Source organism: Macrobrachium nipponense, chromosome 34 (genome assembly GCF_015104395.2).
Source record: "Macrobrachium nipponense isolate FS-2020 chromosome 34, ASM1510439v2, whole genome shotgun sequence".
NCBI classification, from domain to species: Eukaryota; Metazoa; Arthropoda; class Malacostraca; order Decapoda; family Palaemonidae; genus Macrobrachium; species Macrobrachium nipponense.
The window spans coordinates 16,948,231-16,974,968 of NC_061095.1; the positions used below are offsets into that span (position 1 = coordinate 16,948,231).

The 26,738-nt window shown below is 35.5% G+C and overlaps 2 protein-coding genes across 8 annotated transcripts; one reads left to right on the forward strand and one right to left on the reverse strand.

The window, feature by feature from the left end:
- On the reverse strand, window positions 1-26,493 carry LOC135207937 (ADP-ribosylhydrolase ARH3-like). 6 transcript variants are annotated; one of them, XM_064239905.1, is made up of 9 exons: window positions 26,473-26,493; window positions 5,699-5,867; window positions 5,413-5,512; window positions 4,508-4,656; window positions 3,716-3,846; window positions 3,019-3,131; window positions 2,680-2,875; window positions 2,123-2,213; window positions 1-1,816 (listed from the first exon to the last, which is right to left on the reverse strand). In XM_064239905.1, exons 1-9 carry the CDS (start codon window positions 26,476-26,478, stop codon window positions 1,692-1,694), a joined length of 1,080 nt encoding a protein of 359 aa, XP_064095975.1. In that variant the 5' UTR covers window positions 26,479-26,493; the 3' UTR covers window positions 1-1,691. The 6 variants fall into 6 exon arrangements, with proteins under 6 accessions (XP_064095975.1, XP_064095978.1, XP_064095976.1 ...); XM_064239908.1 differs by lacking the exon at window positions 26,473-26,493 and adding an exon at window positions 24,556-24,608; XM_064239906.1 differs by lacking the exon at window positions 26,473-26,493 and adding an exon at window positions 7,818-7,940.
- LOC135207935 (E3 ubiquitin-protein ligase E3D-like) lies at window positions 8,098-10,668 on the forward strand. 2 transcript variants are annotated; one of them, XM_064239900.1, is made up of 2 exons: window positions 8,098-8,159; window positions 9,344-10,668. In XM_064239900.1, the coding sequence occupies exon 2, from the start codon at window positions 9,361-9,363 to the stop codon at window positions 10,528-10,530; it is 1,170 nt and encodes a 389-aa protein (XP_064095970.1). In that variant the 5' UTR covers window positions 8,098-8,159; window positions 9,344-9,360; the 3' UTR covers window positions 10,531-10,668. The 2 variants fall into 2 exon arrangements, with proteins under 2 accessions (XP_064095970.1, XP_064095971.1); XM_064239901.1 differs by having other exon boundaries at window positions 8,106-8,237.
- Window positions 26,494-26,738: the final 245 nt, after the last annotated feature.

The following is a 26,738-nucleotide window of genomic DNA, read 5'->3' on the forward strand; positions in this document are numbered from 1 at the left end:
TTAAAACTTGTACTCTTTATTGACTGGTATGCTCAAAACTATATACAGAAAACCTTAAAACATTAGGAATACTTACAGGCACGCTAAAAATGCCATGAATCTTACTTTGTCTCACTCAAATGTATAGAAAGATTAATATAAAAGTATATATACATTTAAATACCTTAGAATTGATGTGTGGTAAAAAAAATTCTGGTTGTGGTAAAGCAATTAATGCTAGGCTAAGTAAATTGAAACTAACCTTCATTAATTCAACTGAAGAATTCACGGAGGTTTGTTTCCCTTAAATAATGTTTCCATAACAGTACACTTAAAAAATATTGTGCAAGGCCTTCTGCATAAACACTGAATCCAACAAAATTATGTCTACTTATCCTGGGAGAAAGCAAAATTGTTGAGTAAACAGCAAAAGGATTTGTATGTTTATCTTTACCAATATAAAGATTTCTTGTTAAATTGTGGTTTTCCTTCATTTTTGCTCTTGTGGCATTGTACTTCACCGTACATTATTATAATATTAGAATAAAAGGTCTTAAATCTTATATGGGTCATCACTTTAAGTACATGGTATTATCAAAGTCATATTTTACTGCACTGGACCAAAACCCCAAAACAGCTGGAGGGCTCAGGACTGAATACCTGTACTAATTTATCAGTTTATTTTGCCTTTGTGTTTACTATCAACAAAACTGCAATTACAAATGCAATTTGAAATCTGTTCAGTATTTCAACATGGGAAAGATTGGCTCATATACTACTAAAAAAAAAAAAAGTTAAGTAATTCTTAAGGCCATTTTCTGGGTCTAAGTCTGGGTCTAACTGTCATCCATACAATGTTTGGTATCACTTGATGCACTAACATACTACTTATTTTAGCTTAAATATCTAAAAATCACTTTCAAACTGACTTAAATGCATTGAATAAAGAAATTCACAGACCTAAAAAAAATAAGGAAAATAAAGGCTTATTTCAGCTACAGTACCATAGCTTCAAGTTAGGCTTGCTGTTTTTCATGACAAACTAGAGCACTCATAAAGGCCATACCTCAACCTAAGTAGCCAGCTATGATGCGTATAAATCACCAAATATTTTACTGTTTTTCAGCAGTAAAACTCAAGAATGGGAGAACAGAATTTCATGGCAAATGAATTCATTAGACGTCCTTCTCAAGATAATCAACTTTGGGAAGAAATCATCTCAAGTTGAGATGGTTTCCTTAACAGCAAAGCATGAACTCTTGAGCAGTTTCTCAAATTATCAAATTATATCCGCCAGTTCCGGAGACTTCATGCTACCCCACACACACACACACACACACAAATCAAAATAGGTCATAGATAAAATCACACAATACATAGTGTGAAATACTTTCAATGGCATACGTCAACAGAGCATAAAATCAATCAACAATGTGAAATATTTTCAATGGTATATCTACTGCTTAAGATGAAGCACTGCGAAACAAGTTCAGGCCATATTGTAAAATCCTAGACATTTTAACTTATGTAAAATGCTACTACAGTCTTGAAAAAAAAATTCAGCATATATATTTATGGAGGGACCTAGGTGAATTGAATTGAACAAATACGTAACTTGAAAATGATTTCTGAACAATGGACAACAGTGGTATTATGAAAACTATACATACCCCAATAAATCCTAGTTAAAAATTTAGTCTTAACTTAAAATCTCAAGAATTTGATGCTCCACTTTCAACAAGACTGAACAGTTGATCTGCTTGCTTGATGGCATCAGCTAAGGCTTCACAGTGCCTTTTAAGATTCTCCGGAACTTTTTCCATACCATAGTAGGCACCTGGAATTATAGGAAAACCAATCAAATATCACATAATTACCAAAGTATATTCACAAAAACTGAAAGGTTAAAAAATACTCATAACGAGCTGATGACAGTAACTTTTGGTATAAGTAAGTTATAGCCAACTTGGCATACTGAACATAAGAGACAAAATTATATTATGCAATAAAGCATTTTCCTTTTATGTGTCTGAAGTTTCCCTTCTGGCTTAACAAAACATATTTCTCCTTCAGTTCAGTACCCGAGTGTGACGGACTTTATGCAATGACAAAAAGTGACTGTGTATCTCCACTAGCTACTTACCCGCAATACTTCCAGCCATAGATGCAATTGTATCGGTATCTCCACCTAAGCTTATTGCATAGTGAAGAGTCCTCTGCACGGGATTATCAGTCTGAAAGAAAAGTAGTTATTTCACGCATCTTGCCTATTAGTTTTGCACCATTTAAACAACAAACAGTTCCAGTATCCCTGGACTGAACAAGTCCCTTGATAAAGCACATTTTCCAGAAATATCTGTTACTCATTTGTCGGGTAGACAATACACAGTACGGATATTAACGTACAAACTATTAAATGAAGCTTAAAGATGCTTAAAAGGGGAACTGAGATTTTCTGAAAAACAAATTAAAATAAAAATCCTAGTGTTCCTACAACTCATTTGCGTACAGAAAGTTTTTGACATATGTAAGCCTCAAATTGTATAAAATTGGAGATATACATATACATGTCTTCAGAAAATTGCAAATAAAAAATGCCCATATAAATTAACAAATTCAAGTTAAAAGTTATTATTATTCAAAATGAGTAACTACTAGTCATATGCATTTTTACAGATAAACAGTCAGTCAATATATTACCTCAACGCCTGAAATAGGATTTGTAGCTCTGATGAAGGAGTAGATTGCAGTAGGAACAGAGAGATGGGCAGCAATGTGAATTCCCAATTCTTCCCCTACTTGTTCATTTGTTACACATGACCCTCTTTCCATTAATTCCAAAACTTTGGTCAATTTTTTAACATACAAAAATGGTTCTTCTCCTTCATCGAATATGCTGAAAATATAAAAAGTCAATAAAACATGACTCTCTTGACACAAAATATATATACATATATATATATAAATGAAATAATGCTAACAAAAATACAAAAAATATAAAAAATAACATGGTAACCACTTCAAAACATATGGACTTACTCATCTTCTGTTGGGGTTTCCACCTTCTTCATTTTGCTAATTAATGTTTCCACAAAATTGACAGTATCAAGTTTGTCGAAAGGAGTGTGAAGAGCAAGATGAACGGCAAGGCACTGTCAGGGAAGAAGAAAACTTAAAAAATATAAAACTGTAAACACATTGTCTGGATTCCTAATACGCCATCAGTGGACACATGCTTTAATCTACTAACAGACCGCCTAAATTTGATGTAAGCATAATTGCCATACTTTCCAAGATAAAAAATTTATTGGAAAAACCATATTATCTTAAGAATGAGTAATTAAACTGAAAAAACCCTAAACTCTTAACATCACTGCCACAATTCTATTTTCATTTAAATTCCATCATTCTACCGACCAGAAGTACGTCTTTGTGGTACAGGTATTTTCAAATCAAACACTGACATTTCTCCACAGATTTAAGCAATGTTAACACTCAGGAATTATATGTAAAATTCTTTCAGCACCATTATATCATTATCCTTCTTGCTCTAGCATTCTTACATCAGTGAAAAACAAACAGTCTTTCAAGCTTAAATATATGAAAAATATACCACCCTTGTAAAATACCAAAGCCTGTTACAAGTTTGCTCACAACAGAAACTTATGATAATTGCCAACAATACCCAGACGTTCTAAAAAGCCTACATACAATACAATTTCAGCAGGGAACTCACCTGTAAAATAGCTCCGTTATATCCCATTCTACTCGCATGAGTAAGCAATGCAGAATCTTTGGCTGTGTTCACTACTTCCTCATCATCTTTGTTATAACAAAACAAAGCAACTGGGGCTATTCTCATGGCACCTGAAGAAAATTATCAGTTAATCAATGAGGAAAGTTGTGACAAGATTTGCCAGTTACTTCCAATTAGTAAGAACGACAGCAAATAACATATATTTATGAAATAAAAGAACCAAAGGAATCTATTGTTACAAGTAGCAGTGAACAGTGAATAAAACGATACACTATAACAAACTTTAATTTATGCCTACAACGCACCAAGTGAGGTTGCACTGATGGCACTAACCCCCTATGGGTCACACAATGACCTTTCTGTAAGTAGTTTAATATTTGAAGTCAAGAACTTTGAGCTAAGAATCTCACACAAAGACAATCTACTGACTATCAAAGACATAATCACATGATAGAACTGCATATAGAGTATTATCTATGAAACCCTAAGGTAATGGTATGGGTTATCATGTAGCACCTGGAAAAATATACAAGAAAATGCAATGAACAATTATAGAACCTAAGGAAAATCTTGACTTCCTTGCTGGGAAAATGACTTCATATATGTACTACGCAATCCTTTACACATACATACTACTGATCTAAATGCATCAGTAATATCAAACTGCTGCACAAAATTACCTATCATATCTGCATTTTCAATAAAATGTTCATTCTTAAGATACAAAAACTCAATGAAAGAGTCAAGTTCTAATCAGTGAAATATACAAACCTCCATTCCCAAAAGATCCTCTACCACTAAACTGTAATCCTGCTGGTGTATATACATCACTGAATTTGTTGACCCTCAACGCTGCAAAAACATCCACAATATTTGAACCATATCCTCTGTTTGGCTCGGCATAGAATTCTTTAACAAATCTGGAAGGTAAAAAGTTACTTTCATTAACTGTTTGAGAAAAATGTAAAATCATTAAATATCAAATACTTTTGAGCAATGACCAAAATTTCAGATAAGCCAAAACTTCAAATCCAATGTCTGGAAGTAGGTTCAGAAAAATACCTAAACATGTTTTGTTTAATAAATGCTACCTTGTAGCAAGATACAGACTATAATAGCATTGAAATGTTGAGGGGAAAAAGTGAAAAAGATAACGAAGCCCTCAGAAAGGTTAAGCTAAGACAATTCATTAAAAATCTGTCATACTAGCTTGAAAATTCCACATCAGATATGAAAACATTCTGAACCCAGAGAGAATCTACCCAGTGCCCTATTAACTGCGTATGTTTGCCCATAACTATCTTTACAAATAATTTGGTTTTCCAAAACTGCAAGACTTAATTATAGAGCTCCCTAGGCATTAAATATTGCCCAGTATGAACAAAACAACTGCACATATGGACTTAAGCATACTACCTAAAAGTTTTCACAATTTATCTAAAAAAAAAAAAAAAAAAAAAAAAACACACACAATTATTCTGAGTAACAATACACACATAATCAATGTTTTTCCTACCTTGATGACTTACAAACAGCCAGAACAAACAGATATATACAGGTATATTTAGCAGGTTTGCATTTGTTCAAGACTACTCAAACTCAGTAAAACCAATTCGTTTTAACAGCCACCACAAAAATCATTAAAAACATTACTCCAGCAATACTGTACTACTCACTTTCTTGCCATGTCTTTAGCATTATAACCTTTGCTGTCTATTAGTGACTGGGCAACACATCTAGCCATAGCGGTATCATCTGTATACTGCTTGTAAGGAACTGCAATTGAAAAGTAAAAACAGACATGATATAATGCTATACATTATGAATACAGTAACACTTTACTGGAACTGTTTACATACAGTTCAATAAAACATTTCCTGTTGCAAGAACATAGAGTACAGTCATGACTTATAAGTTCAGCTATGCAAAGTAAATTTGCTGACATGATTGCTTATGTCATACCTTTTAAATCAGGATCTAACAACCTCTTGAAATACGAATTAAGAATTGATCGAGAAATGTTTATATCTCCTTCGAAGGGTGCTCCAAAACAGTCCCCCATCAATGCACCAACCATGCACCCACGGAATTTACTAGCTAGTGCTTCCATAACAGCCATTGCAGAAATCACCTGAAAGGTAAAACAGACCTTTAGTTTAAGAACTAGTTAAGTTAATGACACATACATGATAAAAAAAACTATAATTTGTATACCTGGAATAGTAGTCTAACTATTCACTGGCAAATTGAATTGTGCTATTATCACTGACATAATGTTAAGCTCCACATCCCAGTCAAGAATAGTGAATATACAAAAAAACAAGACCTCTATTCTATCAAAGATGAAGAAAAATGGCATGTCACTGGTTGGCGAGTGCCCAGCCACTCATCTGCTTGCCATCTTCTTACCCAAATTCAACTATCTTTAATTAATCTATGTATACTGAGCCCATGAAAGAAATTCTCAGACATCCAAAAACAGTTTCAGGTGACTAATTTTTTTCAAACTAGCAATCAAAGTTAGAATAAATGTACTGGTATATGACAAAAGCAACATAAAATTATTCAAGTATCACATGTGGTAGACTAACGTCAAAATTCCCACAAAATGGACTTATAATAGACCTAGGTTGGTAATCTTTCAAATTTGGAATATTTACTACTCTATACATAGTTTACAACAAAAAACTTTTGGATGTCCTCCTTCATCATCAGGGACTTATTGTCTCTTGATTAAACAAACTCTACATCTTTGAGGAAATAACACAAAAATTAATCAAAGCAATAACAGCAAAAGTATCAATAAATAAAAGACCATACACCTAAACCCACACACCCAACAGGTTTGCCTGTATGACACAAAATATGGCCGAGGTTTCGTTAAGTAAAAATATTCATTAGGTGATACTCTTTATGGAATGCCCACTGCAGAAATTCCTAGGCTACTACAGTAGCCCTGACTCCTCACTCTGCATTGGGTAGAATGCAGTGTGAGAGGTCATGACTTATTTGGGAGGGAGGGGGTGGCCTGGCCACAGTAAGCACAGTGTCCAAGGTAAGGTTAGGTAAAGGCAAGTGTGGTCAGGAAATATTCCCTCTGAAATGTCCACTATAAATATGCCTAGGCTACTACAGTAGCCCTGACCCCTAATGATACATTCGCTCAGCAAAAATGAAGCAATAACTAACTTTTTCTAGTGGGATGTACCAACCCTAGGTATATCCTAGGTGGATGCATAAAATACGAGACGATAAAAATTGAAATTGCTACCAAAGCCCGATTCCTGCCAGTGGCCAACTGGAATATTCACCATCTTTTTTCCGTGATTTTGTTATGTTCATGGTATTTACTGTCATTGCTTTACTTTCACTCCCAATGGAAAGGTACTACCTAGGCTAAATGACCAAGTGGCAACATAGCAGCCACCTTCCCAAAAAAGCACTTGAATTCGCTGCCATGAGCATCAGTCAATAGTTGCAGCCCATCATGGCAGCACACCAAGACCTTTACGCTCCTCTCGAACTAAGTATTTTCTCCTAAATTACAAAATAATGGCATAACTCTAGCACTTTTTAGGGAAGTGGCTGCGTTCCGAGAGGTGTCTGCTATGTTGCCGTTTGGTCATTTCCCCTAAACATGGCACCCAATTTGCATGCAAACTGGAAGATGCCGAACCTAGAAGGATGCAGTGGTAATTTCCATATTTACCGACAAGGCCACCTAATCCTGGGTTAGGGTTACACGTTTGACTAGGCTAGGTGTACGTCCATTTACCATTAGGGTAGATGGGCCTATTATCTAAATTCTTGGTATATGAACTAATAACTTAAAACTTTTTGGTATTTGTATGAATGTTATATCACGAGATGTTACCTTAGCTTGGCCCTAAAATAAAAGAAACCGGCGAATTTACTTTAATACCTACTAGTATAGCTAGGTATACAGAAGGCAGAATACGTTCTATTCTTGCCAGGAAAATGTTCCTATTCCCTCAAACTTCCTAAAAAAATATCCACAACGTTTAGTAAATAAATCATGATCAAATACATGATATTTTCAAATAAAATCACATGATCATACCAACGTTATAATACCGCAAAGTTCAAGGCTAAGCGACTTTGGAGAATCGCCCGGTGTCGTTTGTTATTAAAACAGGCAATTGGAGCGCATAAACAGATTAACAAAATTTTTTATTAATTTCTCCTACGCTAGAAATACACTTTTATAATAAAATCACACATGACTAAGCTTCAAATTGCCTAAAATCTTGTAATAGAGAAAAAAATCATCACTGAACGTCTCGAGACTTTGTTTACAAACACGTTTCGTGACGTCATCACATGATGTCACTATGACCACGCATTGAGGTTGAGCCCCTAGTGACAATTCGCAACCAATACTTAAGCTAATAACTCTGCTCTGGTAATTATTCTTTACGTTACTTTACGTAATCCAGTCGTAGTAAGTCGCTGCTGCCACCTTATGGATTAGGGAGGCTGGGTAAGCCTGAGCTAAGATGGTGTAATTTATTATGCCCTGGGCACGATTGTAGTAATTCATGGGCCAGTCGAAAACCGTCAGTATCAATGGTTTTCTTATTTCCAAATTCAGCAATGGGGGTTAGAATGTTGGGAGAGTTCACTTTTTACTTTTAGTGGAGTCCCCCCACCCCATCCCCAAGCCAGGTTAGGTCATGGCATCTGGGATTAGGTTAGGTTAAGGGAAGATCTGTCAAGTCGTTGTCCCTCGGGAATGACAACTAGGTACTACAGAGATAACAGTAACCCCTGACCCCCAAACTATGCATTCTCTTCCTCTAGCTTAACCTATCTCTGCTTCTACCTCATATGTTCATAACCTCACCTAACCGAACCTTTCTAACACCTTTCTAAAAATGGGCTCATTTCCTAGGGCCCCAGTAAATGGCCCCCTTGCCAAACAAGGTCACCCCCCACACCCATCCCTGCCCAAAAATCTGGACCAGTCTATATCAATCCTAACCACATGGTTACTACCATGCAGTAAAATCATACAATAGTCTATTTGCTGAATGGATGATATTTGACTACGAACCATTATAATTTAGAAGGAAGAAAGTGACATAGGGTAAAAAACCGCATGGTACAGGGGTGGACCATGTACGATCAATGTGTACAACCCCAAAAAAAGTACATTATAACGCGTCCTGACATTGTAGATGGGCATCAGACGTGACTTCTTGTTGGTGAGAAACGGAGCTAAAGACCTCTACTCCGGTGTCAGGACGCGCTATATAATGTACTTTTCTTGGGGTTGTACACATTGATCGTACATGGTCCACCCCTGTACCATGCGGTTTTTTACCCTAAGTCAGTGATTATATAATTTGCTTTTAACTAAAATTTTCATGTTAAACACAAGGATGCTATACTCTCTGTTTTTTGTGAACGTATGAATTTATGCATTTCTCTTTACTTGGTAATACTACTGTAGTTTCGTTTGGCATTTTTTTGTTTGTACACATTTAATCTTTTCATATTTATAATTTCAAGTGTTGTAAATATACACACTATATCTGATACCCTGTATTGTAATTTACAAATTACCTGTATAACTTTCTTTTTCAGATTTGTACCTCAGGAAAATGCTGCAAGTTCTTGCAGAAATCTTACCCAACATTAAGGTGTGTAATATTTATATTACATCATCCTATGGTGAGAGATGTGAAAAAGTTGACTTATGTAAAGCTGAATGCATTTTAGAATTTGAAGATGGAACAACTATGATAATATCCCTTCCTAGGGGAACATACCTTGTTCCTCAGGAGATAACAGACATCAATCAAGATGGAGATACTCTGTTTGTTAGAGCATCTTTAGACGAGACTTGTTCTTTAATCAGTACTCTGAGTGCTGAACTTGGAGGTAATATTGGAAATCTGTGTGCAGCTGCACCCCTCCATGACATTATGGTTGGTAAGTGCGTATCCTGTTATTGCAAAAAGTGCCACTCTGCTTTTCAGAAGGACGTAACATTTCGTCGAGTACTGCCCCTTCCCTCGGTTGACTGGGATCATTCATCTGAGGGGTGGTTTTGCCATGTACACGGTGAAGAAAGCAAAAACCTAAAACCAGCATCTCTTGCTCCAAACCACGATGAATGTTTTTATTCAGAATTTTTTTTCCTTCTAAACTGCAGTGCTTTGAACTCCATGAATATTTACTATGATGATGACGACAATGATTTCAAATGTTCGAATTGTAGGGACTCTTTAGGAGAGAAAGGAAGCTCTACCATGAAATTATGGACTCACAGTGTAAAGTGGATCCACAGTGATGATGAAACGGTGCTCTTCAGCAAAAGTGTAGAAAGTATATTACATTCCCTCTTTGAAAACATTGACAAAGACAGTTTCGGCGTTAACTGTCGGTTAGTTCTGTCCACAGACAATCCAAAACTGTACCTCTTTATGGTTACAATGAATACAAATCAAAAGTTACTTCTATCAGAATCACATTCTGATGATGAATTACTGGAAGATGGAGATGCTAGTCAAGGGAAGAAAGCGAGAACTGGAAATGATACAAATGTAAAGCTGAGAAAACGTTATGCCATTAAATTACTCTATCAGATCAAAGAAGGAGATGATGATGAAAGTGGATCTTGGCAGGATGATGTTAATGTGCATATTTTACCTTGTAGTTCATCATTTTTCACTGATGTGAGATCTTTGCTTGAAAGTTCTTCAATGTATTTACCCCCTGCAATGAGGACATTTCAGAATATGAAAGTAGGGTATGTAATGAAATCATAATAAAATGGTTAGTTGAATTAAATAACATGTTAGTTATTACCACTGAAAATGTGTATGTACCTGTATCTGAAATACAGTTTATTATGTATTATGTTATAATTGTATTTTTTCAAATATAATGTATCAGTAACTTTTCAATTTGAGCTTTAAATGCAGTTTCCTACTGAATTTAGAAGATACAGAAATCACATCCGTGGGAATCATTGCAGTTTATCTATCAATCTTAATACAAACACTGAAGCCTATAGCTAAATTTGTTAATTTATCCACCCATGAGATATCTATTTTCATGAGATTGTGTATCTTGGGAAAAAATGTTGAATATATATAAGACAGATACAGATAAACTGGTATAACTGACACATTCATGTACAGTACTACTCTTTTGGAAATTATGAAAAACTAAAAAATATTTCACAATGGCATTGTGTATGAGCTATATTTAGCAAGTGCAAGATTCAATTTCTTTTAATTACAACTGTATATTGCACATGAATATAAATCTACATTTATCAATTTTTAAGAGTTTGGAAGTACGCAATGAAAACTATTGAATGTGGAATACATTTTTTTATTACTGCCTTACAAGTCCAAAAACATGATTACAAAAAGAAAGCAGCAGGTTCATACTCACTGATTAGAGGTTATGGAATCATTTTTTAAGTCTATATGCCTGTAAATTACTTCCTATAGCTCTTTTCATGTAAATGACTTTATGGTACAGCTTTTGGTCACAGAATGTAAGGTTAGTATGCCAACAGTTTATTTTTAATTGCTTTTTGAGGTTATACTAAATTATTATTCTTTAAGTGGTACCTTTTTGGTTCCCAGTTAAAATACATTCCTACCAAGGGAATATTTAGTTTTGATTCCCTCTGATATTACCATGGAGAGGTAAAACAATTCTCAGTGTACATACTACACAGTTAACACACCTGTCAACACTAGTGTTAAAACTTGAAACAAAACAGTAAGTGCTGATTCACAAGTGTGAATACTATACCATATATATTAACAAAATACACAACCACATAAAAGTACAGGCTTTAAAGAAATGTATATAAAGGAAAGACATGGTGGTGGAGTGAACATATACAAAAAGGAAAATGAAGAGAAGAAAATTGTACACTAGGAGAAGAGTAAGAGAAAGGACAGTAAAACACAGGTGTTAAGGGCAAAAGAGAGAAAGATATTTGGAGGAATGACCTCAGGATCTTAACCCAGCAGAGGGGAAGAATGAAAATATTCAGGTTGGTGAAGTGGCAGGGGAAAAATGAAAAATATGTTTTAAGTTGCAATGTGGGTGAAAATAGAGAAACTGAAGTGGAAAAGAAAAGAATGGAATACAGAAGCTATTGCAGCAATATTTAAAAGAAAAAAAAGGTAAACTGGAGGATGCTGGAACTGTATTGGGACAAATAGATAATAGAATATAGGCTAGCCATCTAAGAGGACTGAAAGACACTCTAGGAGATAAATGGAAAAATCCCAAGACCAATCTTTAGCACAATAAATTTAGAGAACCTGTCATCCGTAAGTTTACCAGATTAATGAAAACCTGACGAAGGAAGAGCTACGACCAATAGAGTGGAAAATAGCCTAACAGCAATGATATAGAAAGGATAATGGAAAGCACTTCACATTAAAAATTTAGAGGAAAAAGACTGCTAAGCATGTTTTGAAAATATTTGAGATGATGTTGGAGGAGAGACTGAGAAAAATTGTTAAAATAATTTAATTGTCAGTTTAGCTTTATGTCAAGGTGGTCAGCAACAAACTCACTACTTCCAATTAAACAATCGTAGGAACAATACCATGCAAACAGGAAGATATTATGTTACATTTTTAAGATTTATGGCTCTTGAGAAGGTATTAGAGATATCAAAACATACAATTTGTTGGGTCCGTGATATTACTTCATCAACACAAATCATCAATGACTGAAAAACCGTGAATGTCTAAGGGCCATTTAAATTCTTATAAAAAATTATATTGTGGAAAAGGACTTATTTTTGGACTTATTACTAATTAAGGAACTGGTGGTATTTCTCTTTCTCTCTCTCTCTCTCTCTCTCTGATTTATCTTTGGTTCTTTAAATACTGAGAGTACAGATGGCCCCAGGTGGCTCCCTTACATAAAAAGCTTAGGCAACGAAGCTGTAAAATCTCCAACTGCAAGGATTGATTTAATTTCGAAAGAACTCCTGGGAAATAGTGCAGTGTTCCATTTTAGATGTGCAAAGGGCCCACAATTTTGGTTGATAATATGTATGTGGCAAAGAAATTAAGATGCAACAAAAAAGGTTCATGTATGTGCATTGACTATGCAGTGACAAGACTGCCACAGGTCTCTTGCTAGTATGGTTAATGCTTATATGATGTCACTTTTGCAAAAATAAACGACCTGAAAGATAAAAAAAAAATTAATTTTCAAAATGAAGGCCATTATATCGGAAAGAATTATAATTATCTGAAAATCTCGACTAGCCATCTATAAGTCTAGAGGTAAAATGTTCCTTCTATTAGTGTGAGTGAGCACATTTATCATTTGCAGGGCACGACAAATAATGTGTCCCATTTACTGTTCAGAAGTAATTATGTTTCATCTATAAGTTGGGAGTGATAACTATACATACATTTGGAGGAAAAACATATTTATTATTTATACAAGTGAAGATAGTGAGAGAATCATCTATTCCATATAGGCTATGAGACTCCTTTCAGTGGTAAAGGTTTCGTACCAGCACAAGAGATAACAAGCTTCATTTACAGATCAAGAGAGATAACATTATATATTAATCCCTTGTTATTTATAGGCCAAGGGAAATATAATATACGTTTCAGATTAAGTTGGACAACACATGCACCATTGAGATGTAATGAAACATCACCTTTATGCCATTCATAGGCTAAAATTGATAAAATATTTATCTTTCATGAAACTGGTACCTATATACAATAAAATATATTTGGAGTAGTATTGTTAACACTGTGGTCAAGACTTTATTGCATTCATTAAATATGTCCTATGGTTAAGTTTTCCATTATTAGCACTAAACAGGGATCATGGGAGGATATGAATAAATTATAAATAAGGAACTAAACAGCCAAAGGCTATCCAGTACAGAACCAGATATCACTTTTGGAAGTAAGAAGAAAAACTCCCTAAAAAAAACCGAAGACGAAAGAGGGAGGTGAGCCAAAACCAGAACTGGTATTTGGTGGCTGTTACCCAACAGGTGCGGTGGCGAATCTCGCACGACGGAAATAATGGAGGATGTAAATAAGAATAGAAATAAATAAAATGTCTCGAGGCTCCTCGGAGTCAGGTACTCTCGCCGAAGGAGCGAGCGAGCTAGCGAGCGAAAGGAGGATCAGGAGTCGTAGCTCGCCAATAGGGTGGGCTCTCACGGGGCTTATTTTTAGGGCGCTGAGCCCAAGAGGACTTTTTCGTTTTTGGCCCACCACCAAAGCCAAGGTTAAGGTTTTTCGCTTCATTAACTCGCGGATATCTCTAATATCTCTATCTACCTCTCTCTCTCTTCCTATCGCCTTTTTTTCTACATGTATTTGATCGAAGCAAAACTGGACTTCTTCTGGGGAGAGCGGGGCATACGCTTGAAGTTGCGGGATGAAATAATCTAAGATTTCATAAGTTACTCCTTTAAAAAAATGAAGGGCGCCAAAGAAAAAGGGGTGAAGATTCCTGACCCCTCATTTGTTACGTGATCTGATAATGCTTACGACTCTCCGCAGATCGGAAATTAGCCAGCTCAGAGGAAAAAACAAAGGGACTGTGTCTTAATTTCTCGTCGCGTAAGGGACAGAATCCTTTATCCATCTGTGCGGTTTAACGTGCATTGTCAACGCGCAAAATCCACCAAAATAACAATAAAGAATTAAGAGAAGGGGAATTTGGCAGGGGAACGGAATACTAATGTGACCACTGAAACATACAGACAAACGCACTACATTTCATACAGGAAATATTGAGATATACCTCAAGATTTATCTAGAATTTATACAAACTTTCTGAAAAATTCGATTTATTTCTCCATGGTATCTGGCAGAACAAGCGTAGGTGGTACTAGAAAATGTGCATAATAAGTCAGCCTAAAGACGAAACCAATTCAAATATTTCTCAAGACAAAATAAATTCAAACAAGTCTAAAGACAAAACCAATTCAAATAAGTCTAAAGACAAAATCAATTCAAATAAGTCTAAAGGCAAAACCAATTCAAATAAGACTAAAAGGACAAAAACAATTCATATAAGTATAAAGTCAAAATCAATTCAAACAAGTTTAAAGAGAAAACCAATTCAAATAAGTCTACTAAAAGCAAAATCAATTCAAACCAGTTTTAAGACAAAACCAATTCAAATAAGTCTAATGACAAAACCAATTCAAATATACATCTAAAGACGAAACCAATTCAAATAAGTCTCAAGCCCTAATCAATTCAAATAAGTTTAAAGACAAAAAATATTCAAATATGTCTCAAGACGAAACCAATTCAAATAAGTCTACTAAAGACAAAATCAATTCAAACCAGTTTGAAGACAAAACCAAAACAAATAAGTCTAAAGACGAAACCAGTTCAATTCATGTTGGAAACATCGAGATAGTATACCTATACATCTTCAAATTAATCTGGAATTGATATAAAACTCCGTTAAATTCGATTTCCCTCTCGACACAGACACCGGACAGATTCCAGAGGGACACATATATACGTAACTCGGCCTTCAGAAGCAAAACAGCGGACGGCGACCATACAACTATTCCAACTTTCCGGATGTTGCTCGCAGATAACACTTCTTCGGGCAGGTACAGAGAAGAAGAAGGAGGAGGAAACGACGATCTACACACACACGCACTCGCACACACACACACACACACACACACACACACGTACGTTTCTCTTCTAACATTTCTTTCTTAATTTTTATTTTCGATTTCTTTCTTTCTCTTCGACATTTTTCAGAGTATTCGGGGACTGTTTTTTTACAGTCTCTCTCTCTCTCTCTCTCTCTCTCAGCTCCTCTCTCTCTCTCTCTCTCTCTCTATATATATTATATATTATATATATCTATATATATATATATATATATATATATTATATATATATATATATAGATATATATAATAATATATATATATATATATATATAACTTGGTCAAAAAGTCACTCTCCTTGGTCAAAAATACTGAGAGAGAGAGAGAGAGAGAGAGAGAGAGAGAGAGAGAGAGAGCACACACATGTACGTTTCTCTCCCAACATTTCTTTCTCAATTTTTACGTTCTATCTCGTTTTTTTATCATCGATATTTCTCAGAGTATTCGGGGATTCTGCTTTTTACAGTCTCTCTCTCTCTCTCTCTCTCTCTCTCTCTGTCAAAAACTCACTATCTCACGGTCAAAAATCCTCTATTTGTCAAAATCTCTCTCTCTCTCTTCTATGAAAAACTCTTGGTCAAAAACTTTCTCTCTCTACTCTCTCTCTTTCTATAAAAAACTCTTGGTCAAATACTTTCTCTCTCTCTTGGTCAATAATACTGAGAGAGAGAGAGAGAGAGAGAGAGAGAGAGAGAGAGAGAGAGAGAGAGGAAAAGCTCTTGAAAGCTTGCACGCACACGCACACACACGCCAAAAAAAGAAGTGTCCAGGATAGGATCATCCTTTTTTTTTATCTATTTTTCTTTTTCTTTTTTTAGCTTGTACTCTTGTGCTTTACATTTCGAGAGTAGCCAATTGGCAGGAGCTCACGGTCACGACCGACGAGAGCAATCACAAGGCTGTGCTCGGTAGCAACTGCTGCTGCTGCAAAAGAAGAAGAAGAAGAAAAAAAAGACGAAAACTATTTCCTTCCTTCTTCGTTCGTGTCTTCATGCGCCTTGAATGGCGAAGAGGGGACTCCGCTGTAACATAAAACATCTGGGCTTCGAGAGCCCAGCCCAATACAGAGGCGTCTGCGATAGCTAGGAACTATTACTACTTCTATACTGACGGAGGTGGACGGTGGACAGGATGGCTCAAAGAGATGGTTAAGAATAGGAGAACGGAAGAACCGGGAATGAATAGGGTAAGACTAGGAGGTGAATAGGGGAAGAATGAGGACAGAACAGGGGAAGAATAGGAGAACTGGTGTACAACTGCGAATGGGGTCCACGCAGTAAAAACTGGGTGAAAAAAAAATGCTATTTTACACGTACAAAAATGAGGGAAGGAAAACTTGGTCTAGGAGGTGAATAAGGGAATAATGAAGACAGAACAGGGGAAGAACAGGAGAAAGAATAGGGTAAGACTAGGAGGTGAATAAGGGAAGAACAGGGGGAGAATGAGGACAGAACAGGGGAAGAATAGGAGGAGAATGAGGACAGGACAGGGGAAGAATAGGAGAAAGAATAGGGTAAGACTAGGAGGTGAATAAGGGAAGAATGAGGACAGAACAGAGGAAGAATAGGAGAACTGGTGTACAACTGCGAATAGGGTCCACGCAGTAAAAACCGGGTGAAAAAAAAATGCTATTTTACGCGTACAAAAATGAGGGAAGGAAAACTTGGTCATGTGATGATGGTTCTTTGGGGAAGAATAGGAGAAGAATGAGGAATGAGGACAGGACAGGGGAAGAATAGGAGAAAGAATAAGGTAAGACTATGAGGTGAATAAGAGAAGACTAGGGGAAGAATAGGGTAAAACTAGGAGGTGAATAAGGGAACAATGAGGACTGAACAGGGAAAGAATAGGAGAAAGAATAGGGTAAGAATAGGATGTGAATAAAGGAAGAATGAGTACAGAACAGGGGAAGAATAGGAGAACTGGTGTAAAACTGCGAATGGGGTCCACGTAGTAAATACTGGTGAAAAAAAATGCTAATTTACACATAAAAATGAGGGAAGGAAAACTTGGTCATGTGATGCTAGTTCTTTGGGAAAGAATAGAAGAATAGGAGGAAAATGAGGAAAGAATAGAAAAAGAATTTGCCAATGGGCACATGTAGTCAAAACTTGGTAAAAATGCTAATTTATGCATACAAAAACAAGGGAAGGGAAACTTGGCCATAAGATAATGGTTCCTTGAAGAGTTATCTTTATTTGCGAGGACAAAAAATCCTATATATAATTAACGGTCCTGCATTATTCGTTCACAGTCCATTTACAAAACAGAAAGACGAGTATTTCACTAAAAACCTAGCCCTGAAGAGTCAGTGCTTCTATACTATGTTAAAGAAAAAGGGAGAAATTTTATATGAACGAAGACAGTTACTTTTCATCAAAAGACTTTCCGTGAACAACACTTCAAGGTGTAGTTGGTGAATGTTCTACGTGCAATTAATTTGAGAATGACATTGCATAACAGATTATTTGTTAGCGCCTTCGCTACGTCTTTTAATTCACCGAAAATTATGTCAAATTCACCATTAAGAACCCAATCGCAAATTGGTGTCATACTTTTCATGAATTTTTTTTCTTTTGGTCGAGTGAATAATCTTACAAGAAGTGTATCTCTTTGAAGTGCAGGAGCTAAGACACATACACACACAAATTGCTCAATTCTCCAATAAATTGCCTGAACTCTAGACATACTTACAAGTGATATACTGACGATCACTTTTCCATGTGCCTGCTTCAGTCCTTGTACTCAGTATACCCTATAAAACTATTCAACTTCGGCAATTTCAAAATTGTAAAACTCTTGTCACTCACACTCAACTTTCGTTCATCCTCGGCTTAATAATCGCTTCAAACGTTGCAACATTGTCTAACGAGGGTTAACTTTTGTTCAGGATACTTTCTGCAAGACCTTCAGGCATGGGCACAATAGGTCCTTGCCCAGGGGTCTCACAGTTTCATAGGGGGTCCAATGTTGCCATAGTTCTCGAAAGATCTCTTATCTTAGCAGAGTGGGTAAGTTTTGGGTTACAAAATTTATTTGTTGTTTGGGCAAAGATTCTGTAACATAACCTTTTTTTGTTTTTGTTTTTAAGAATGTTTGGGCAGCGATTCTGTAAAACTTTTTTTAAGAATGTTTGGGCAGAGATTCTGTAACATATCTTTTTTTAAGAATGTTTGGGCAGAGATTCTGTAACATATTTTTTTTTAAGAATGTTTGGGCAGAGACTGTAACATTTTTTTTTTTTTAGAATGTTTGGGCAGAGATTCTGTAACATATTGTTTTGTCGTCGTTATTTTGGGTCTGCTTTAATTATATGACCCATACGACAATTCTTCACTCTTACCTGTAGGGAAAGATGGTGTTTTAGTATTGGAGATATTCAATTTCTCGTCGCCGAGGTCCCGGGATGAAGGGCGATAATAAAGCAGTATCTTCTTGGTTGTGTTTATTGGCTAACACTACATTGAAGAAGGCGGGTAGTGGAATATACAAAATACAAAAAGCCTATATAATAGAATCATAACAAACATATGAGCATCGGAGCTCTATACACAATAAGGAATCATATCCTGCATACACGAGGTAGAATTTATAAGATCGAAGCTTGTGTGTCGGACTCGACACTAACACAATAATAATTGGTTATACTTATAACATTTACGCATTATGCAACACAGTGCAATAGCTCTGAACTGAACGTGTCTGCGGAGCTAAGTTTCCCGCGCTCGTTACATAACGTCTTGCATACATGACACATATCTTTATTTTTAAGAATGTTTGGGCAGAGATTCTGTACCATAACTTTTTTTTTAAGAATTTTTGAGCAGAGATTCTGTAACATAACATTTTTTTAAAGAATGTTTGGGCAGAGATTCTGTAACATAACTTTTTTTAAAAGAATGTTTGGGCAGAGATTCTGTAACAACTTTTTATAAAGAATGTTTGGGCAGAGATTCTGTGACATAACTTTTTTTTTTTTAAGTTACAGATATTCGTAAAGGTTTAATGATAATGACTTGAGAATGTTATTCCTGTCTTAGGGGCAGGGGCCCAGTGCATTGGCTTGCCCAGGGCTTACATTACTTTTAAGAGAGCACTGTAGTTCTAGTATTTATTACTACACCATTTCCGCATAACTGCATAAACCCCAACTGCACAATACTGTCACTCAATTGTGAAGCATACATTTGCTATTATAAATCTCTCTTACTTTTACATTTTCAGAGAAAACTGATATTTGCATTCACTGCTGCATCAGATCAACAATTCAACTACAAACAACCATTTAATCTTCTCATAGTTCCTTTATCGATTGTCCCCTGCAAGGAACATTAAATAGGCATGAAGGTAATAAAATGCATGTGTTGCTTGCTTGCTTCAAACCTACCAACCTTTGAAATAAATCTTTTAATCTAAGAAGCTTCAAAGGAGATCAACTTTACTCACGAATCTGAGATGTTCTTAACAGACCACCAATTCACGACGTTCATTTTTAGCCCTTCTGACATCGAATACCCCGTCAGAAATAAGGAAAAAAAAAGCACTCTACTATGACAAGTAGATTCAATGCTTACACTTATATTATCACTCATAAACCCGTTTCTGACTAGATTTCTTTAGAACAAATTCTTAACTTCATTCAAAATCGAGCAGAGCTTACGAGGGCAAGAATAGGGCTAGTTGCCCAGTGGATGAGAGAGAGAGAGAGAGAGAGAGAGAGAGAGAGAGAGAGAGAGAGAGAGAGAGAGAATTTTTTTTTTGTTCATTTACGTTCTAGAAACAATAATACTACATAGTTATGCTGAAAATTATGAATGATCTCCGATGATACACTTCTTTGCGTGATACTTTTATCGAAGATAAATCCTAATTAGCGATATAGTTGTATCATTAATATCATTAAGTGTTTAAAATGATCACACTCGCTCGCACAGAACTGGCATAAAATGGTAATTAACTTGCAAACGAGGCTTTTAGAGATTCGATTATCCATTTTAAAAACATGAAAAATGCATCGCTCCCTCTGTAATAAAATGCGATGGTATCTACGTATATTCCCCGTACTAAATGTTCTGTTTGTAACATGATAGTCTGACTGTATGGAAGTCTACGTTAGTATACTCAAACACTCAAACACCTTACTATATATCTATATATATATATATATTATATATATTATATATATATATTATATATATATATATATACATATATATACCATATATATTACTATATATAATATATATATATATATATATATATATATATATAAGAAGCTTGCTGATCACGTTTTACCAGATGCATATGTAATTGTAATAGCCAAAATTATCTAATAAAAGGAGCCCACAAAAAAAGGCCAAAAATATAGAAAGTAAGTCCTTATATTTCAAAGACTGCTGTCTCTCTCTACCTGAAGAGAAAGACAGTAGTCTGTAGTACTGCCTACTTTCTATATTCTGCGTTTTTTTTTTATGGGCTCCTTTAATTATAGATGGAATTCTGTTTCTAACAGAACATTTTTAACCAGTCATATATATATATATATATATATATATATATATATATATATATATATATATATATATATTATATATATATATACACTTGCCTCCCATCCCCCATCAATCTCCAACTAACATGTGTTCAAATCTCGTGGGCCAAGCTCTGGATTGAACTCTTCAATTCGGACAAAGAGACGACAGACCGCAGACTATTGCAAGGTGGTTGAATTTTACTGATTAAATTTAGTGAATATTTTACAAAAATATATTTTTTCATAAAATTGCAAAAATGGACTTACAACGTTCGGTTACGACAATAACCTGCATTTACAATGTATATCTTTTCATGCTCTCACCCCCGCCCCACCACGCCCCCCCCCCCAAAAAAAAAAGGTGAAAAATAATCAAACATTATTAATGCAATTAATTTCATATTATCAATGAAATATTATTTCAACACTAATGAAAAATATTTTCCGCATTATTACTAAAACTGCATTTGTGTTAATTTAATGATAAATCTATCACAAATGCAATTACTAACTAAAAGTGAAATGGCATTATTACTAAAACTGCATTTGTGTTAATGTGATGATAAATCTATCACAAATGCAATTACTAACTAGAAGTGAAATAAATCGAGACTTAAATGCAGATAGAGGACTTAGTCGAGTGGATACCTACGCCAAGCTAAGTAACGCGAGAATAAATTGGTCAAATTTGTGCAGTTCATTTGATATACCTTCTCGAAGGGGTACGAGATTTTTAAAATGAATAATGGGCAAGATGGTTTCCCTGGAAAAATGATTATATCAGCCAAAAGTTCACCAAGGAGGTCAGGGGTTACCCAATGAAATCCGTTCGTCCGTTCTTGAGATATGTGGCACTCGGACAAAGAGAAGACGGACACACAGGTGGCTAGATTATCTCTCTCTCTCTCTCTCTCGAAATCATTACAATGATTCTGTATAACAATTTATACTGATAAAAGAAGAATGAGAGAGAGAGAGAGAGAGAGAGAGAGAGAGAGAGAGAGAGAGAGAATCACTCCCAGACAGAATCTGACAAGAGGCTACTGGCTCCACTCTCTGTAATTCCCAAGAACATTTCTTCCATTCAAATTTTTTGCCACAACTAAATCTCAAATTCACTATTTTCAAGGAGCAAAAGCATGAGTAAACTGTACAGTATCCCAGACATTGCTTTCCCATCGAGTAACGACTTAGAATAGAAGAGGAAAGGCTTAAAAACTGTTCAGAGAAACTAGACAAAGGGATAATGTGCTTCAGTGATCAGAGCGCTTTTCGTCGATGGAAAATGCCAATTGATATCGTACTACCGCTCCTGGTAAAGTTGCTGCAATTGCTTTTTCTGCTGCTATGAATGTTTTAGCTACTGTAGATGCTGCTATAACGTCCTCGACGAGGAATACAGATATCTTAGTTTTAGCAGTCTGTCTTAATCGCCAAATCTATGGATACAGAGCCGTTCGATACCTGTAACTAGTACTACCACTACACTACCAAGAGTACTGTCCAGTGATATTACGTAATTCAGTCCCGACTAACGAATAATACACGAGTTACGATTATCTTGTACAAGTGTATCTTACTTTAAGGGTAATTATGCCTTGGCCTTCGCCCAAAATCTCTCTTCTCTCACCTTGGGCAACAATGGTGCAAAAACCTTTAACGCCTTTGGAATGAGCAAGAACAGAAGAAGAAGAAGAAGAAGAAGAAGAAGAAGAAGAAGAAGAAGGAGATCAAAGTAAGTCGTAGGCAAAGGAACTTGGTGACCAGAATAGAATCAACTCCCGAAGCTATAGTTGGAGGGCGGTCAGAGTCTACAACATTAGACTCAACCGGTAGCCAGGATGGCCGTTTGAAAAAAAAGAAAAACGACTTTAGCTGTGGGCTGGACTTTTACTCCACAGTGATATTTTACATTACTCCTCGTCCCATAGCAACTGCTTATCTATTACTGCACCAAATACAGAATCTCATTAAGTTACAGGAATACCTAACTTTAGATGGGATAGAACAGTGGCTGTGGCCTAAGAGCATTTGTCAGCACAAATGTACTATCTCTTGAATGTCAATAAAGTGCAATTCTTCAGGCTAGGAAGTTCCTAGACTCTCCGTACTACCAGCAACTCGATACAATACTAGGCCTTTCTTTTTTTTTTTTTTTTTGAAGAAGTTAGGCCTATCAAAATTACCCAGACTCTACGTATTTTAGTTCTATTGGGCTGAATGTAGGTCATGACACCATACGTAGTACCAGTTCGATTTTTTTTTTTTAACGGAAGTTCATTGCAGATTTCTTTGGCCACCACAGTTTTGAACCTTTTTACTTTACATCTTCCTTAGCTTTATCTGCCTTTCATTCTCATATTTCATTTAAGAGCAAGTCCTTTATCGGTAGACCTATATGAGTCTAAAAGAGGCGACTCAGTGGTCTGGGTAATCGTTTCATGATCATTTTCCGCTCATTTTAGAAATTTTCTGCTCATTTTTAGCAATCAAGATTCAGCTACCATCTCATTTTTGAGACGAGTGCGAAAATGCACGATATAGGAAACAAAGTTAAATGACTTTTAAGCAGTACACCTTCAGGTGTTTTGGTTGAAGAACAATTAAGTTAGTGGGATTGTAAGGGAACTGTGCAGAAAAAACTGCGTACTTAAGACAGGTGTGTCACGTGGGTTTTGGATAAAAACAGGCTGTATAATGTCTGCCAATTCAGAGGGTAAAAGAAACCTGTCTTAATTAGTCTATGCCACGTATTCAGTTGTGACTAAGAAATGCAACTAAATATTGTCTTTGTCTTTAAGAAATGCACAAGAACATTAACGCAAGGTCATTGCCATTCTAAGATCTGATATAAAGGTCCAAGGGAAATCTGAAAAAATCTCTCATACAGTCTTCCAGACATACGCCAAGGAAATTCCTTAGACAATGCAAAATATACATTAATAAATAAGAATATACACAATGACACAAGGAAATTCGAATTTGCCCTTTCAATACATACTGAAGGAGTTTCGAAATAGATTATGTAACCCAAAATAAAAAAAAAGTTACTTAGTATAAAAAAAGTTCTTCACTTATTGATATTGTAAGCAAGCAGATAATTGAGAGAGAGAGAGAGAGAGAGAGAGAGAGAGAGAGAGGTTCTCGAAATATGCTTACTACCTCGACGAGACAATACCTACACTCATTATTAACTTTACTATAAATAAAATAACCTTAACTCGCATGCGACACTTAAACAGTTTATTTGTAAAGCCTTATTCTATATTTCCCCAAAGGTGGCCATTTAATTCTTTTATTTTTATGTATCCTTCGAATGAAGCTAAGAATAGAGGAGAGAAGATATTCTTAAGAATAATTCACGTCCCAGTGGCGATTCCAACTGGAGAAACTCTACGGTTACAAAACCCACTATTTGAGTTACGTCATATAACTCAATCTCGTATATTTCAACTTGAATTATTGTCTTCATCAAATGCATTTTTTATACATAAAGTTGCTATATAACATATAAATGGATGAGCAATTATTTTAATCCACTAAATATTTATATATCAAGAGCTTATAACGCGAATCATAGGTTAGGATACTTACCAATTCTCAGGTTATATAGTCAACAGGTTTTAATCATAACACCTGAACGATATCACTCCAAGACTGAACATTCTGAAAACTTTAAAAGAATTTCATTACTAGACAAGGAAGCAACGTAATAATGATATGGCTCAACAAATAAACAAGAAACATGAAAATCCAGGGAATTTGAATTTAATTAACGTACCTAAGTAGGCATAAAAGGTAATATTATCGGGTTTAATTCAGTACCATGGTCCTATTAGAATACCTTGTGCATTTCAGATTATATTCTTTACAGGAACCATATTCATTGTTCGTATGCAAGTTTGCGTGCGCTTAAGCGGTTTATTCGTGAATGTACGCAATATACGTGAATCTAAACATACACATACATACATACACTCTACACGGGAAATGTTCTTCGTTAAAGATAATAGTGAGTAAGGCCAATAATTTAACACGAAAAAAAAAGCCTTAACACCTAAGTAGCTCCATGAGACTGATTAGGCCGATAACGCACCTGTGTCGTTAATGCCAACAAACTTAGTCACAGAGAGAGAGAGAGAGAGAGAGAGAGAGAGAGAGAGAGAGAGAGAGAGAGAGAGAGAGAGAGAGAGAGCTTATAAAATTTCAATAATCTCGACCATCCGGGTAAAAATACTCTCGCCAGAACTCCTTATACTACATTAGCAGCGACACATTTCATTCACCTCTCTCTCTCTCTCTCTCTCTCAATGTTCGTCATTTCCCTATGCTTCCCCCCAACCCCCACCGGCAGTAAGTAATGCACTTTGGTATATATCTATATTCATATAGATATATATTATATTATATATATATATATATCAATACATATATTATACATACTGACAAAAACAATTTACAATACAAACAAGCAACATACAGCATACATCCAAGTTACACAGCTGCCAGTTTGTGATCAGCGAAAAATGAATAAAATAAGACAATGAAATAAAATAACGAGATAAAATCAAATACCTTATTACAGAAATATACGACTGTATAAACAACCAATTCTATGTGTACTCCAAAAGAATACTTGTCCCATACCGACACCCAAAACTGCATTAGTCTAGTTTTATTTTCTAATCAATCATACCAGACGGACTGACAAACTCACAGGTATATCTTTGCATGACAATCTTCCTTTATCCAAAGTTTGAATGAAATCCGTTCGACTATGCAGGAGGAATTAGCGATGACAGTGTAATTGTAACGATAAGAAACACTAATAGGACTAGCGGACGGAATGGAGAAAGGATATTATGGTCTAACCCACTTTGATATTAAGGTACTATATAAAACAATGTTCTCTCTCACCACTGTAATAAATAACATTCTACTTACGCAAAGGAGAAGATTAAATCATGGTTGTTATTCATTATAAAAAAAATAACATTTCTTTCTTTAATTAGTGGTCAAACATTTAGTCACACACTATAATAATCCTGCCACAATTTACTATTTACAAGCGGACGCCAACTATGGTACCTAAGTATTCGTTTTTTATGCCTAATTACACATTGAGAAATTGTAACCCCCTTCATTCTTTACGAGCAACAGGTGACCCATTACTACTGATACCAGACCTCCAAGGTCTGTTGCCAGATTGTTTTTATTTTAGTATGTGAGGGTGGATGTGTCACTATTACTACAAGCCAAATGCCCATGCTGGCTAAAGTAAATCACGCAAATAGCAAGTGGGTATGTTTAATAACTCACTGGTCCTCATTTCCTTTTGGCATAATCTAATTTCTAAATTAATGTCCTGAGTCCCTGAAATGTGCTATGTTCCATAAAGCAGGTGCTCTGACTTCTAAAGCCAACCACATTTGCCTGCGTGAGGAGATGCCATCTTTTATTCCCTTGATCCAGTAACAATTACGAATATATTACATGTCCAGTGGTACATACCTTCATGAAGGTGTTGACTACAGGATCTCACAGATGGTTGCTTTCACACAGTCCGCATAATATAGAACCATCTTGTCAATAGTTCTGGAAAGAAAACCCGAATATGTTGTATATATAAATCAAGTCTCATTTTCCGCATCTTATAAAAATAAAAATAATTCATGGATATTTACAGTTTTAGTCGTCATTTCATTTCACCATGTATCGCTGTGCATACTTATTTCGGTGGTATACGTATCAGCGTAAAAATTGAGTATATTTTAGCT